The 15785-nt window shown below is 42.1% G+C and overlaps 1 protein-coding gene across 1 annotated transcript in view; it reads left to right on the top strand.

Moving 5' to 3' along the window:
• fbxo8 (F-box protein 8) overlaps positions 1-15785 on the top strand; it is a 47093-nt gene that overhangs the window by 16846 nt on the left and 14462 nt on the right. Inside the window, exons 6-7 of the mRNA XM_075464207.1 lie at positions 1607-1725; positions 13381-13577. Coding sequence (XP_075320322.1) covers positions 1607-1725; positions 13381-13577 — 316 coding nt within the window. The remainder of the gene's footprint in view (positions 1-1606; positions 1726-13380; positions 13578-15785) is intronic.

Genomic DNA, 15785 nt, shown 5'->3' with positions numbered 1-15785 from the left:
GCCAGGGAGTAGGACTCTTTTTAAGACACTTCTTAACCTTTACTGGGGCCACCGAATCCAGCAGGTCATGAAGGACAAGATTAAACTTCTCAGTTAAGATATCCAAAGAACAATCAATACTAAAAACTGGATCAACCAGATCGGATAATCTTAAATTGAAGTCTTGTAAGGCACTGGGGCTGATATACCGAGATGACCTTGATGTCGCCATTTCTCTCCCTGAGGTCAATGATTTCGGAATTAAAATATCAAACAGAATTATTAAATGGTCTAAAATTGGTAAGACACATAATTCTTTAACTGAGACAGACAGCCCATAGCCTAAGACAAGATCCAAGGTATGTCCATGACAATGTGTTGGCCCAGACACAAACTGTGTCAAATTAAAAGAGTCAATTATGCTTAAAAAGTCTTTGACCAGTGGCTTATCGTCACAGCATAAATGAATGTTAAAATCCCCCACGATTAAAATCCTGTCATAATGAAAAACAAGACTTGTTAAAAAATCAGCAAATTCAGAAATAAAATGTCCATTATACTTGGGGGGGCGATAAATAACAGCAACTAAGACCACACAGGGATGATTTATAGTGAAGAGCTGCGATTCGAATGAGACAAATGCAGCAGAGCTTGCAGACTGACTGCATTTAAGAATGTCATTGAAGACTGAGGCAACTCCCCCTCCTCTCCCTGTCAGTCTCGGGGAACTGAAGAAGCTGGTGTCAGGAGGACAGAGCTCCAGCAGGGGCGCCACTTCACCGTCACGCAGCCAACTCTCCGTTAAAAACATGACATCCAGCTGATGAGTTTCATAAAAGTCACGGAGGACGAACGTCTTATTAGAAAGGGACCTGGCATTTAAAAGAGCCATTTGGACCCTTCGCTCCTGATCCGGAGGAGAAGCCGTGCAGTGCAGCCGATGCAGGTTGTCAGAGTTTACTCCACCTCTCGAGCCCCGCCTCCTCTGTGTCCAGCAGCTCCACATCAGCTGATCGAGCTGGGTAGACGCCGGGTAAACAGGAAGGAGGTACCGCTGCTGGCAAAGTAGAACCACTTTACAAAGGGAATAATCACCGATGTGATTTATAGTTTTATCCTTAAGCCAGGTACGGAGCTTAACACGCATGCCTGCGCGTGTCCCACGAGCCCGACCTCGTCTCCTACGGGTCCTTCTCCAAGGGAGAAAAGCCGGCTCCCGGCAAAGCAACTCCTCTGGCATCGATGAAAAAGGTTGATGACGCGTAGTAGTCCTCGATTCATCGCCAACAGGACTAAACTTTCCGATTATGTCTCGGATGTCTAAAAGGGCCTGGCGCTCATACACCAGTGAGGATTTAGATTCAGTTACTAGCAAAGACACCACTGTTAAAGCAACGAACAATACATACAAGACAGGAACAGAGACAGAGAGATGGCATGCCACAACAGTCGGCGCCATCATGCACAACAACACAGAGCCTGCTTGGATTTGATTCAAACCAGGAACTCTTACTGTGAGGCAGCAGTGCTAACCACCACACCACATACAGCATGTAGATGTATTCCATTTGGATTCTTTATATTTAGCTCATTATCTTTGTGTATCTGTGTTTGTGTTTGCATGTAGGGTGTCGCTTACTTCAGGTCTAAAGGCATACTAGTGGATCATCCAACAGAGCTGGCTAAGTTCATTTTCTACACCAGACGGCTCAACTGGAAGATGCTGAGGATTTATCTTGATGAGAGGTTAACACGTAAACACCAACACACACACACACACACACACACACACACAGAAACCCCATAAGTCCCCTTTAGTCATGAAAAATGTAAATATTTTATCACAAGAAGATAAAATTCATAACCTATGTTTATGTGTGTGCAAAATGAAATTTAGGCTTCAGTAGTCCCATTTCTCAATCACATGTCTCAGGGGGACCTACTGTGTTGCTGAATTGAGTTGAAGCTTTGCCAGCGTTGCTTGGCAGGGTAAAGTTTTTAAAGACGTGTTTAAAGTTCAGAACATTTCCAGCAGCAGTGGAACATTCTGTTCATCAAGTTACATTTCTGATCTCATGTCTTTGGTCATGATTGCTTGTCCCTTGAATTCCGAAAGTTGAGCACAGCCAACATTGAAGCCTGCCTGTGAATCATGTCTTTGTTACTGTAAAGGGAGCTATAGACTGACAGAAAAAACAACATACACCATCTTCTAATTCTGAGGTTTTTCACATCAGGTCATTGTTAAAAAAAATCATGTGGTCATTACCAGGTCTTAAAATAAAGTAAATACAACATGAAATGAACAACAACACAAGACATATTACACCATGTCATGACTTTCTTTTACAAAGATTAAACTAGGATTAAGTGTGTGAGTACACCCCATGATTCAGCAGCAGAACCTTAAAGTAATCATTTTCTGTATCATGTTATTTATCATTTTACATAACTATGGAGGAATTTTCAAAGTTTACCACAACAACAACAATTCCAACATATGTGACAAGATGTCAGCATCTGACACCTACAAGTGGCCTCGGATGGCCGATCCCCTCAGGCGATAACAACCTCATAAATACAAACTGAAACCTAAAGAAAAAAAATCTATATTTAGCAATCTAACAGCGGAAGGAATAAAAGAATCTGAATAACGATTTATTTTCCTTGGGGGTGCATAATTGTGCCACCCTGAGGGCATCAGAACAAATTCACTGGAGTGAACATGGCCAAATGTGGACCACTTGTATCTTCCAAAGTGAACACAGGTCTTTGAACTGGACTCCAATAATCGTGGAGCACACTTTGACAAGGCTGTTTCAACTATTTTTGTCTGTCACAGACAAACCATTAAAGCAGCATATTATTGAAAATGGGACGAGACTTTCAATGAAAACTACAATAAACATTTCTAGAAACGCCAAATCAAGACATCATTAACAGGCTTGTGCAGAACTTAACAATCTGTTGAAGAGATCCATTTCATCTGAATCAGGTGTGTTGAAGCAGGGCAACATCTAAAACCTGCAGGACAGCGGCCCTCGAGGACCGACTTTGGACATCCCTGGTGTATATGCTCAGTTCCTATTTCCTTTCCTATTTATTCACGACTTGGCCACATGCCACAACAACTGAGCAGCAAAGATACAACAGAGCTCATATTCACACTAGAGGGATGGTCGAGTGTATGTTTGTAGTGTGTAAAAATCATTTCCAGTGTTTACGTAATACACTTCATTTTGAGCCAAGAAGATGCTGCAAGGTGATCATTGCTCCAGCTGTGCTGCACAACTACCTGAAGCAGCTTAATTGTCCTGATCCTCCAATGGAAGACCAGAATGATCCAGATGTGCCCATGCTGGTGGCAGAAAATAACCAACGAGGACTTGCGCTCAGAGCTGCTTTCACATTGCAGCACTTTCAGTTAGAAAAAAGATACATTGAACCATGGAATGTATTGATTATGGCTTGTTTTGCCTTAAGTGTTTGTTGTATCCAACATATTTAAATAGTGTGCTGAAAAATGAAATGAGAAACTCAACCAAGGCTGTTCTAAAATGTAGGTTGCGGTGACTACAGTACTCACACATGCATCTTTCTTTGAACATCTCTCACATCCAATTTGACCTGTAGAATTCTCATTATTTTAATGTCATGCTCTTCTTTCAGAGATTTCATTTTCTGCTCGTGAAATTCTAATGCTGCGTGTACACCAAGAGTGACCTGAGCGCCGGAAATCATTATTTCTCTATGGAGGGTGAGCGAACTGGTCGACCAGAGCGGATTCCAGCGATTAAACTCAAGCTAATATTATGGTACTGAGCTATGACGCGGTTCGGCGAAAACCAATGACAATCCACAGATTGTAGGGGTCCGACAATCCGCGGGGTTCGCAGAAACAGACGTGTAAACTTTGGTTCCTATCCAAACAATAGTCGTTTAATCCTGAGACTGTTGCAATTGCCGTGTCGAGTGCTTCAATACAATAGTGTAGTAACCCCACGCATACCTTTCTCACTGCAATTAAGTTTTATTTCGGATTTTATTTTGAATTTAGTTTATTTTTCACAGCTGTCTCTGCTATTCAATTCATTTTTATTTATATAGCGCCAAATACAACAAATGTCATCTCAAGGCACTTAGATAGTAAGTCCAATTCAAGCCAATTGGAATTCAATTAATTAATAATAATCATAATTCATAAAATAATCCAATTCGTTCATATAGAGCCAATTCAAAAACAATTTCCTAGCTAAGAAAACCAACAGATTGCACTGAAAACTTTTTGTTTTTCGGTCCAATCTCCCGGCCTGAGCGTGCCTGAGGCGACTGTGGAGAGAAACGACTCCCTTTTAACAGGAAGAAACCTCTGGCAGAACCAGACTCAGGAAGGGTGGCCATCCGCCTCGACCAGCTGGGGTTTGAGAAGACAGAAAGGGGGGGGGCGCGGCGGCACTGTAACACCATTCAAAGGATATCTGTTGGAACAGGGAAACACGAGTTAATGACCACAATAATATCACATATACATAAAGAGAGTAAAGTGAGGAAAGGTGTGACAGATGAGGCCCCCCAGCAGTCTGGCCTATTGCAGCTTAACTATGGGATGTTTCAGGATTACCTGAGCCATCCCTATTCAAGGTAAACACAAGAAACTTGTGCTAACGAAAAAATAAATAATAAAATAAAGGACCAGACTCAGTGAGTAATTCCCTATACTCCCTATATAGATCTGCTCCTCACACCACAACAACCATCTTTTTATAGCCACAAGCTACCTCAGCCTCTCACCAACTGCACACCAGTCACAGCGGGGTGGGGATGCAAACCCTGGTTCGGGTAGGGGGAGAAATAAAAGAGGTAAGATAAGCGGGAATGGGATTCAAACCCTGGTTCGGGTAGGGGGTAATGAAAGTATAGAGGGTGCCAGAGGTGGAGGCAGAACAAGACACACTAGTATTCCTGCTCTTCTCAGGTGTACCTAATGTAGTTTTTCATAATTTTTAACGTGATGTATATCTTGTATAACAAATTGTAAATAACAACACATTTATTCGTGTCCTTGCCCTCTCTTTCCTCATTTGTTCTTTTTCGCGGGGGTGCTGCACAGCCACGGGGCCTTTAAAAGTTGAACATTCTAAATGTGACGTCACGAGCGAACAAAGCTACCAAAGCAAATTCTCAAGCGAAGCTTCTCCAGCTACCTCCGCTACCAGGTAGCATAGGTCGCCCTTGGTGTACACGCAGCATAAGGCTAACTTTTCAAGCATGGACATCCTTTTTGGTCTCTGCTGGAAGGTGGTGGCAGCATCTTTTCTCTGAGATGCCATATCAGATGTGGAGGGTGCACAGTCACTGTGCACTGGCTCTTCCACCAGGGTTAGAATAATTTCCTGTGGTAAAAGAACACTGTTAAGATACGAAAACTCACATGGTCCTGAATTGAAATAAAAATAAAGACAGACACAGACAGTGGAATCATCTGTATGTACAGAGGGAGGTAACTAATTTACTTTCTATGCTATATTTACCATTTGGGCTCAGTTCTTCATGTCCACTGTCCAAATGGTCATCATCTGGTTTACCATCCAGAGGTTGCTGTTCCTCTATTATTCCAGTCAACAAGTCAGCCAATTCATCGGTCTTGTCTTTACTTGGTGGGGGTCCACCAGTAGTGAATCTCTCTCTTCTGGCCTCTGCAATCCTTTTTTCAAATCTAATTTGATGTTCTTCCACAGAGTCTATGAAGGCAGATATCAATATAAACAATATCACAAAACTATATGACATTTGTGATATACAGATCATAATAGACATGTCTCACTTGCAGTTGCTGTACCGCTCTTGTGGTTACATTTTCATTGGCATTGAATTCACTGTAAATAGCAGCTGTATGGGCTTTACTTTCAATGACGGCATGATTTCCCACAATTGGTTCAAGTAGAGTTTTTTTCATACTCAGTATAGTTCTTTGAGCGTGTTCTTCTAGCTTCAGCCATGTTTGGTGTCAAAATTCCCTCCAGCAAAACTGTCCTCAATTCCATTCCAGATTTTTACAAGCGCCATTAGGCTAACAGGCTGTGCTCCCACTATGAGGCTTGATCCAGGTGTTCTCATTTAAGCTTACTCCAGGACTCCACAGTCTGGGACTAACTAAGACAAACGTAAGCCACGCTCATGACAGCCACTTAAATGACATAGCTTTACCAGTCTGACTTAGGCCTACTCCTGGCTTAATATAAGCCTTGTCCTCGGCCGTTCATCTTTTAATTCCAGGTATATTCAATTCAATTCAATTCAGTTTTATTCATATAGCGCCAAATTACAACAAATGTCATCTCAAGGCACTTAAAGCGGCAGTCGGCAACTTTTTTTTAGTCATATTAGCTTGAACTGTCATGGGATTCTGGAAGTAGAATATTAAATAGGCTGTTTAGGAAAAATAACGAAATCTGTAGCTCCCTCTGAAGCCTGTAATCATGCTTACAAAAACCGAGCGCTCCCGGCTGTTTTTAACCAATCAAGTTAGGGTGGAGGAATCCTACCTGTCAATCACAGCTTGTGCACACGCTGCTGAGCGTGAGTTTGCCCCAGCTTGTGTGCGCTCACACTGGTGTGAACTCACGTGCACAACCTCGTCCACAGAGGGGGAGGGGTTTGGGGGGCGATTCGGAGCTTGTTAGAGGTTGGGGGAGGGACCTGAAAGTTGTATCAGTTCGAATTTTCCGACTTTAGACTCGCAATTTTGAAAACCTGCCGACTGCAGCTTTAAATAGTATAGTCCAATTCAAGCCAATTGGAGTTCAATTCATTGTAATCATAATTATTAAAAAAAAAAAATCCAATTAATACATATAGAGCCAATTCAAAAACAATTTCCTAGCTAAGGAAACCAACAGATTGCACCAAAACTTGTCTTCAGTCCAATCTCCCGCCCTGAGCGTGCCTGAGGCGACTGTGGAAAGGAACTTTTTCTTTAGTGATCCTTTTCCAAGCTTTTACTGCAGCCTCTTTTGATTGTTGTTTGTTTTGGGGGGGGTAACTCTCTTCAGTCTCCTCTTTAGCAGGTAAAATGCATACTCTAAGGTCTGGAGATTGACTTGGCAAGTCTAAAACCTTCCACTTCTTGCCCCTGATGAACTGTGTTTTGGGTCGTTATCTCGCTGCACAATGAAGGATTTCCCAATCAGTTTGGCTGCACCTTTCTTTAAATTAGCAGACAAAATGTTTCTTTAGATTTCCGAGTTTATATTGCTGCTGCCATCATGTGTTACATCATCAATGAATTCTAATTGGCCTGTCCCAGAGGAAACCATGCAACCTCAAGCCATGGCATTACCTCCACTCTATTTCACAAATGCTTGTATGTTTGAGATCATTAGCAGATCCTTTCTTTCTCCAAACATTAGCCTTTCCATCACTTTGGTAAAGGTTAATCTTTGTCTCATCAGTCCATAAAACTTTGTCCCAGAATTTTTTAGGCTCGTCTCTGTACTTTTTGGCAAATTCCGGCCTGGTCTTCCTATTTGTCTTGCTAATGAGTGGTTTGCAACTTCTGGTGTCGTCTCTGTACTTTTGTTCAAGAAGTGTTCTTTGAACGCTAGATTGTGAGACCTTCACTCCTGCCCTCTGGAGGTGATGTCACTAACAGTCTTTCTTTGTTTCAAATATGTTTATTGAGAAACACCTGCATCAACATGAAATGCCCATGACAACTGTATGTTTCTTTTTTTTTTAAAGAAATTCACATATACAGTAAGTACAAAATAAAAAACAAAACAAAGAGGCACAATAATTATGGAGTGACACAAATGTTACATTAATGATTAAATGATAATAATAACTATGTCCCTCAAAAATGATCTGATTCTTTGCAGATGAAGGGTATCTGTCAGATCTGTCAACCACAACTTGAAGTAGGATGCTTCTTTCTTTTTTCAAAAAAGTAGGATTATTTATTTTTGCCAATATGACACCATATGTTAGAAGGCACTGCTAAATAACATTTAGTTTAGAAGATTTACCCATAACAGCAAAGATTATGAAAACAGGGTCAGGCTCCACCCGTACTTTCAGAATCCTGGAAATAAAATAGTATATATTTCACCAGTACTCATGAAGCCTGGGACAGAGGAGATAACTGTATTATAACGTCAGCTTCATGAGCCCACACTTCTCACACAGTGGTGAAGTATCCGGAATCATTCTATATAGTTTTGTCTTTGAATAGTGTAATTTGTGGATGATCTTAAATTGTACTAGACAGTGATGGGTGTTAATAGAGCGTACCTGGATGTTCTCTAAACTCTCTTCTATACATACAAAGGCACTTAGACACCAAGCTCCCTTTCCAATTCTGCCTTTATGATGTCTATTTTAGGAAGGCTTGTGTTTTGTAGAGTTTCATACGATCAGGATATTATTGCATTTGAGTTGGCAAAGACTTTGATGGCGCTTCTAAATCATTAGGTTTTGCCCATTCAAAATTGGAAAGATAAGTTTTAACATAATTTCTGATCTGCAGGTATCTAAAGAAATCATTTTTGGCAATTTGTATTTTTGATGTAACTTCAATGTATAGGTCAGCAATGTTGCAAATATCTATTTGTTTACAAATGTTAAAGGACCTGTCCAGAGAGGAGGGAACAAAGGTGGGGTTTGCTGCTATGGGGGATGGGAACGACAGGGCCCTGAGCTTGAAGTGTTTCCTCAGTTGTTTCCATGTTCTTATCATATCATAGATAATTGGATTGCGTTTATAGCATATGTTGCTTGCTGGCACAGGTGATAATAGGACTGCTCTGATAGAATTAGGTAAGCAGGCTAATGCTCCATCTCTAACCCTGTAAAGGTTGATCGGGTATCATCTAGCCAAAGTGCGATGGAGCGGGCCCTTGGAGCCCAGTAGTACAGCCTGAAATCAGGCAGACCCAGCCCGCATTGATTTTATGCTTGCATAGATGGTCTTTTCTTATTCTGTGGGCTTTATAATTCCATACAAAAGGGAGAATGATGGAGTCAAATTTCTTGAAAAAGGATTTAGTAAGGTAGATTTTGAAAGAGGTAAGGTATCTGGGGAAGAAAGATCATTTTCATAGCCTTTACTCCACCCAGCAGAGAAACTGGGATTGCCCTCCAACATTGGATATTGTGTTCTAGTTTCTTTAACAATGCAGGAAAATTGGCTTTATAGAGGGCGCTGTGTATTTCTTTGTGACAATGATCCTCAAATAATTTAAATTGTCAAATGTTACACGAAAGGGAAGCTGTTTGAGTCAATCCTGATCTTCGAGTCTTACTTGTAGTAATTTGCTTTTATTCCGGTTAATGTTATATCGAGAGAAAGTACCAAATTAACAAAATACCTCCAATACAGTTGGAATAGATATCTAGCATTCCAAAACATACAGCAAAATGTCATCTGGATAAAGAGATATCTATTCTCGGTATACTCTGTATTGTAACACTGGATTGTAGGATGTGAGCGAATGGTTTCTGCAAGCGGCTCAAATGAATAGAGCAAACAAAAGCGGGCTGAGAGGCAGAGCATGTGAACGGAGCGGAGCGTGGAGCGGATGGTGGAGCGGAGCGGTGAAATATGGTGAGAGCGGAGAGCGGTTTTCAATTCAAAAGCTGGAGCGAGGATTTTGCTCCGCTCCAGTTCGCTCCGATGCGCTCCGATGCGCTCACAATGTCAATTAAAAATGTCGGATTATAAAATTTGTAAAATAACATTTTTGATTTAATGTAGTCTAGTGTAATAAATTAATAATTAAATAGGAAACGCGGTGCAACATGAATGGCGCGAGATGTTACGTTCACAGCTGGGGACAAGCAGCCACGCGTAGTAAATGAGGAAGTGAGCAATTCAAGTCGAGGGCGCAACGGTGTGTTCTATGTGTGGTGGAGCTAGCATTAGTTGCAGAGAGAGTGCGGATAATAAACAGGGAAACGCCCGAACTGTCGGGCCTACAAACACTATCGAGCGTGGATTGTGTATTTCGTCTGGAGTCTTGGGACACGGGAACGCTAGGAACAGGTCAGGTACCGTGAAGACATATTCCCCTTTCTGATTGTCTGAATTAAGCTGACTGCTCAGGTGCTAGTTCTAACCGTGACCCTCGTTTCCTCTGCTTTGCTTCCGTTTCTGCTGATGCTCTCGCGGCCACACACACACACACACACACACACACACACACACACACACTAACACACACACACACACACACACACACACACACACACACACACACACACACACACGCACGCCTCTCCCTCCTCCTGCCTAACCCAGCCTGGGCTCTCTCTTTGCTGTGTCGTGTGATGCATATTTAAGCTGAGTAATCTGATGGGCTTCGTCCTGACGAAGTAGTTTTCTACCTGGCGCCCAACATTTTCTAAACATTATTTTTTGTACGTCAGTGGCGATAATTTAACAGCCAGTTAAATAAGACAATACACCGGTCACATCATTAAATCAAACGCCGTGTGTCCCAGGGCCCTGTCATAATTACATGAAGTTAAATGTCAGAAAATTCCTTCTCCTGAAAATTTGAGCGAGCGTGGAGCGATTTCGCCTGAGCAGCAGGAAAATTAAGGTGAGCGCGGAGCGAGTTTTGAGCGGAGCGTCCTGGCTCAACTTTGAGCGGGGAGCGAATGAGCGAACATCCTCCTGAGCGGGAATTGCGCTGCGCTCCGCTCCGTTCACATGCTCTGCTGAGAGGGCATCCTTGCCTTGTGCCTCTGCAGAGTTGGAATGGGGTAGAAAGAGTTCGGTTAGTAAGTATCTTAGCACAGGGTCTACTGCAGCCGCGGCTATTCAGAGACAACAGGGGAAGCCGGACAGCCTCTCCCATTCTCTGGCGAAATTGCTACATCTTCAATGTCAAATTGACGATAAAACAGTTATTCACAAAACACAAGATATGCCCAATACTGCATTTACTAACTACAACATGTTGTCCTGTAGCTTAATGATGTGATTTGTTCTGAAATCGCCGCCGTTCACTGAGGAAATCATGTTATGAAGCCGCCACTAACAGCCAGGCTTCCGAGCCGAGGACGCCCGGCTTCAGGAGGGGGCGGGAGAGTCAAGTTTTTTTCTACAATTCTAGGTCATCATTGGCTAAATCGACAAAAACTCATGCCATGGCGTGTCAATATGAGGGGCTGTGTCGTGATGATTGGAGTTAGTGTGTCCATCATGAGAGATGTTGTGGCAGCCGAATTTTTAAGCGGTGAGAAGCACGCTGGAACTTCAGTCCCAAAGCGGATACGAAAGAGACTGGTTGTCTGTGAAAGTGCTGTAATACTTTTAGTTGTTTCTTTCCAGAATTCATGCTGCCCATTCACAAATGTTACCTTTTTTAAGAATACTTACCACCACCATCAAACTCTAAGTATTCATTATGACAGGGAAAAATACTCCACAGATTCTGATCCAGCCACAGATCCAGCCATTTACAGGCCTTAGATTCCATCATACTTGATTTTGGCCTTGCTGTGTGAATTTTCAAAGTCTATACCTTCTTTCTGTGTATTTGCTGGGCATACTTGTCATACTAGACACAGCTATGTTATAACTAATTCTTTTTAACTTTGCTATCTTCTGCTTTGGGATGGCACGAGCCACTACAACCCTGAACGCGTAATATGGGCTTCCCCTGTTTTAAAAGTCAGCAGCCGCCACTGATCTACTGTATTAATAACCCAATCCAAGATACAAATGTATCACCACAATTGAATTTCTGCAAGACTGCAAATAAATAAGGCCATTCGACCCGATCGAACGCCTTTTTGGAATCCGAAATAAGGATGATGAGGTCCTTCTTGGGAAGTCTGGGAGAGTGTATAATATTAAAGAGGCGCCTAAAGTTATTGAAGGAATTTCTGTTTGGTATAAATGGTGAAAGCTCTGCAGACTTTTTCTGACAGTGCTTTGTTGAGTTTTTATTTAAGCGCAGAAATGTTTTAATACGTTTCCAGCGAGGGTTTCTGGGCATTCTCTCTGTCCAACTGATGGATCTGTTCCTCTAGTTCTAGCTGCTTTTACCTGTTAAGGCTCTAGCATGGTTGCCGCGTCTGCTCGCGCGAGCGGTGTTGATGACGTCACGAGTTCGTGCCCGCCATAGGACCCTATATAGTGGCGCAAGTCGTTGCGCGCCAGTAGTTGCAATTTTCTCCGTCACAGAGGTGGCGCTGCTACGTGAAGGTTACCTCTACTCTACAACCACGAAAGTGGAGAAGAAAACAATGCCGCTGTCAAGAGCAAGAATACTGTAATTAATGATACTGCTGCAGTTTTCGGATCATTTTAATTTTTTAATTCAGTTCAAAGAGGTGAAGGTTGAAGCCCCCGGCATCAACAGAGTCTCTGCCCTCTTCTTTTCCTTCACGTATCTGTCCCGTAGCTTCTTCCACACATTCTTACAGAACTCTCCCTCTTTCCCCAAAGTTCTGCCAATCTCTGTGCATCAGTTTTGGGAGTTTACGTGCTCCCTGTGCTGTTTCACTGCAGTTTCGTACAGCTGCCTGTACAGCTGCCTGTACAAACGCACCTCCTCACTGAGCCTGGTCTCACATCGGTCCATCCGGTTCGTTGTGCTCGGCGCCGCCAAGTTACAAAAATCGACTGGTGCACGACAACGCGCTGCGCCGTCTTTTCAAGGGAAGCGCCAGGCCTGAAACGTCATTTTGACGTCACGGTGCGACACCGCCGTGACAGACGCGGCAACCATGCTACCGCCTTTACACTTCTTGCAGGAAAGAGATTATGCAACCTCTCAAATATGCCTTAAAAGTTTACCATAATAGTGTCTTTCATTGGTTAAAAAAATAACTTTATGTGTGACTAAGTGATTGCAAAATTTGTATCTGTCATGAGTTGAGTATTGAATCCTCAGCCTGATTTGCAATTTCACAGGGCTGAAGTGTAAATGACACTGGGCAGTGATCAGAAATAATAGTCCAACACGGACTTGGTCAAGATCACTCGTCTCCCTACTCTCCTCGCTCTGCACACCTCAATCACGACATCTGCTCTGTCCCACCCCCTCACCTATAGACTGCCCTACGATTGGCCGCAGTTACCTGAGCTCTACACATGCCAATACTGTCAAAGAATTGAATGATTGACAACTCACAAAACAAGTAATAATACAGTGAGCCTAAATATCACAAAATGACTCATATCTCACAAACACTATGAAATGAAATGGCATAACGTGTATTTTAACAGATCACTTCTTTTGCATTTTTAACTTGTTCTGCATTTTAACCATATTTATGCATTTTTACCCACTTCAATACATGGTGAACTTTTATGATCTATGAATATTTGTTCTCAAAATAAATCGATTGTTTTAGCAAGGGCTACATCAGTATATGTCTTTGTCTATGCAGGCGGGATGTCTTGGACGAATTGGTGACACTTCACAACTTCAGTAACCAGTTCCTTCCCAACGCTCTGCGGGAATTTTTCAGACACATCCATGCACCTGAGGAGAGAGGAGAGTATCTGGAAACCCTAATTACGAAGTTCAGCCACAGGTTTTGTGCCTGTAACCCGGGTCTTGTCCGTGACCTTGGCCTTAGTCCTGGTACGTCCTTGCATACATTTATACTGAACTTATCCTGTATACTGATTTGGTTGTTGTGGGCCTAACTTAATGGTTAGCTGAAGGCTGCAATTTGCTGTAAATTTTTTTAATGATCAATCCCGATGGGTACAATATACATTTTTATATACTTTTTGTGAACATATCTTTTTTGCAGTCTCACATGAATCATACTTCATGAAAAATAACTTGACTGACTGACTTAAAGTCTGTCAACAATATGACAGAAAACCTTTAGAGTAAAAGATTAAGAAACTTAAAAGTGTGCAGCATTAAATTGTATGAGATAGTTGTATTCTCAGTAAATTCTCAGATCAGCTCTCGTCGTTAATACTGTCTGTTTGAGGAGTCTCTCACCTTAAATACCCTGCCACAGTCCATGTGTCAGGCAATTACATCATTATTGGTTTAAAAAAGGTAGAGACCCTCTTAGCTGCAGTACTTATCGCCCTATCTGATGCTACACTGATGCTAAAATCCTTGCTAAGGTATTGGCACATCGCCTTGAGAAGGTAGAACCAACAATTGTATCTCCTGACCAGACGGGATTCATAAAAGGTCGCAATTCTTTTTTTAATATCAGACACCTATGTAACATTTTGTATTGCCCATCTTCACCCAGTGACAAACACTGTGAGGTAATAATTTCGCTTGACACTAAAAAAGTGTTTGATCGGGTGGAGTAGGATTATCTTTTCAAATCTCTAAAGTCTTTTAAATTTGGTCCTAAATTCATATCCTGGATCAAAATTTTATACACTCACCCAATGGCCGCAGTACGTACTAACAACAACATTTCAAACGACTTTGAGCTACAACACGGTACAAGACAGGGATGCCCTCTTTCCCCACTCCTATTCACCATTGCCATGGAGCCTCTGGCTATGGCTCTATGACAAAGCCCTAATATCAAGGGGACGCTGTATTGGAGCACAAGGCCTCTCTTTATGCGGATGATATACTAAACATCATTCTGAGAGTGCTCCCATGGTCCTCTGGATGGAAGAAAAGGTCTATGATGGTGTAGATTACAGCATTGTTTGCCCCCATGCCCAGCTGAAAGATAAGTTGCTGAGGGTTAGCTCAGCAGAGTTAACTAAAAATCTGAGGTTACAAATAAAAATCTACAATATGGATCATGTACTGCAAGAATAATTTGAATAAAGTGTTTTGCTTTAGGAAACATGGAGACTGCAACAACTTATTAGACACCTTCTATACGCTGTATAATTTCTGTAATTTCTGGTGAACATATCATATGCCACTGACAAAGTTTGGTTAAATAAGCCTGTTGGGTCAACAGTTGAAAATGCAGTGTAAGAGTGATTGACTGCCAATTTGATGAGTGTTCTCAGCATCACTTCAGAAATGCACATTTCGCACAACCACTGAGGCACAACTCTATACTACTCTGTTAACACAGCAATTTTGAAGGTTAAGTGCAAAACTCAAAAACATTGATAGTGCAATAGTAGCCTAAGTGAAGGCTATGGGCAGCAAGAATGTCAATTAGTCTTGAACTCAGAAGATATCATATAGCCTCCACCATAGGGCCCAAACCATGGCTATAATGTCTAATCAAAACAAAAAAGAAAAACAGCATGTTTTGGGCATCAATAAGGAAAACAAAATGCATTGACCAATGTGGACATATTGACCGACATTGACAGGAAACCAAACATATCACAACAAAACAGCTAGTCCAAATCTAAAACGATCTTTTTACTCTTGTTGTTTTCTATTCAATCCACCAGGGCCTTTTAAGTTACATCCCATTAGTCAAAATAATAATAATAAAAAAGGAATGACCGATCAGAGTTCACATATAACAAGGTCCATCCAGACACCACTCACCCGCGCAGTATGACCCGACTGCGCTACGATTCTTCTTGTGAGCTGGAGTCTTCCAGACCCTGTTCGCCTGTACGTCTCTTCACAAATCAGGTCGCCTCCTCGGGGGTGAGAAAAGAATTCCTCTGCCTGTCCTTGTCGGTAACCTGGAGCTTGGCAGGGAACATCATTCTATAGCTCAATCCCACGTTCTTCAGCTGTGTTTTCATTGGAACAAAAGCTGCCCTCTTCCTGGAGATTTCAGCGCTAAAATCTGGGAAAAATTGAATCGTAGAACCTCGAAATGAGACGGAGCTAGCTACTCTTGCTGGCTTCAGGATGCGCTGCTTGGTTTGAAAG

The sequence above is a fragment of the Odontesthes bonariensis genome, chromosome 4 (genome assembly GCF_027942865.1).
Source record: "Odontesthes bonariensis isolate fOdoBon6 chromosome 4, fOdoBon6.hap1, whole genome shotgun sequence".
In the NCBI taxonomy this organism is placed as follows: Eukaryota; Metazoa; Chordata; class Actinopteri; order Atheriniformes; family Atherinopsidae; genus Odontesthes; species Odontesthes bonariensis.
The sequence above is the reverse complement of the archived record's forward strand: the minus strand, read 5'-3'. Positions and strand labels throughout refer to the sequence as shown.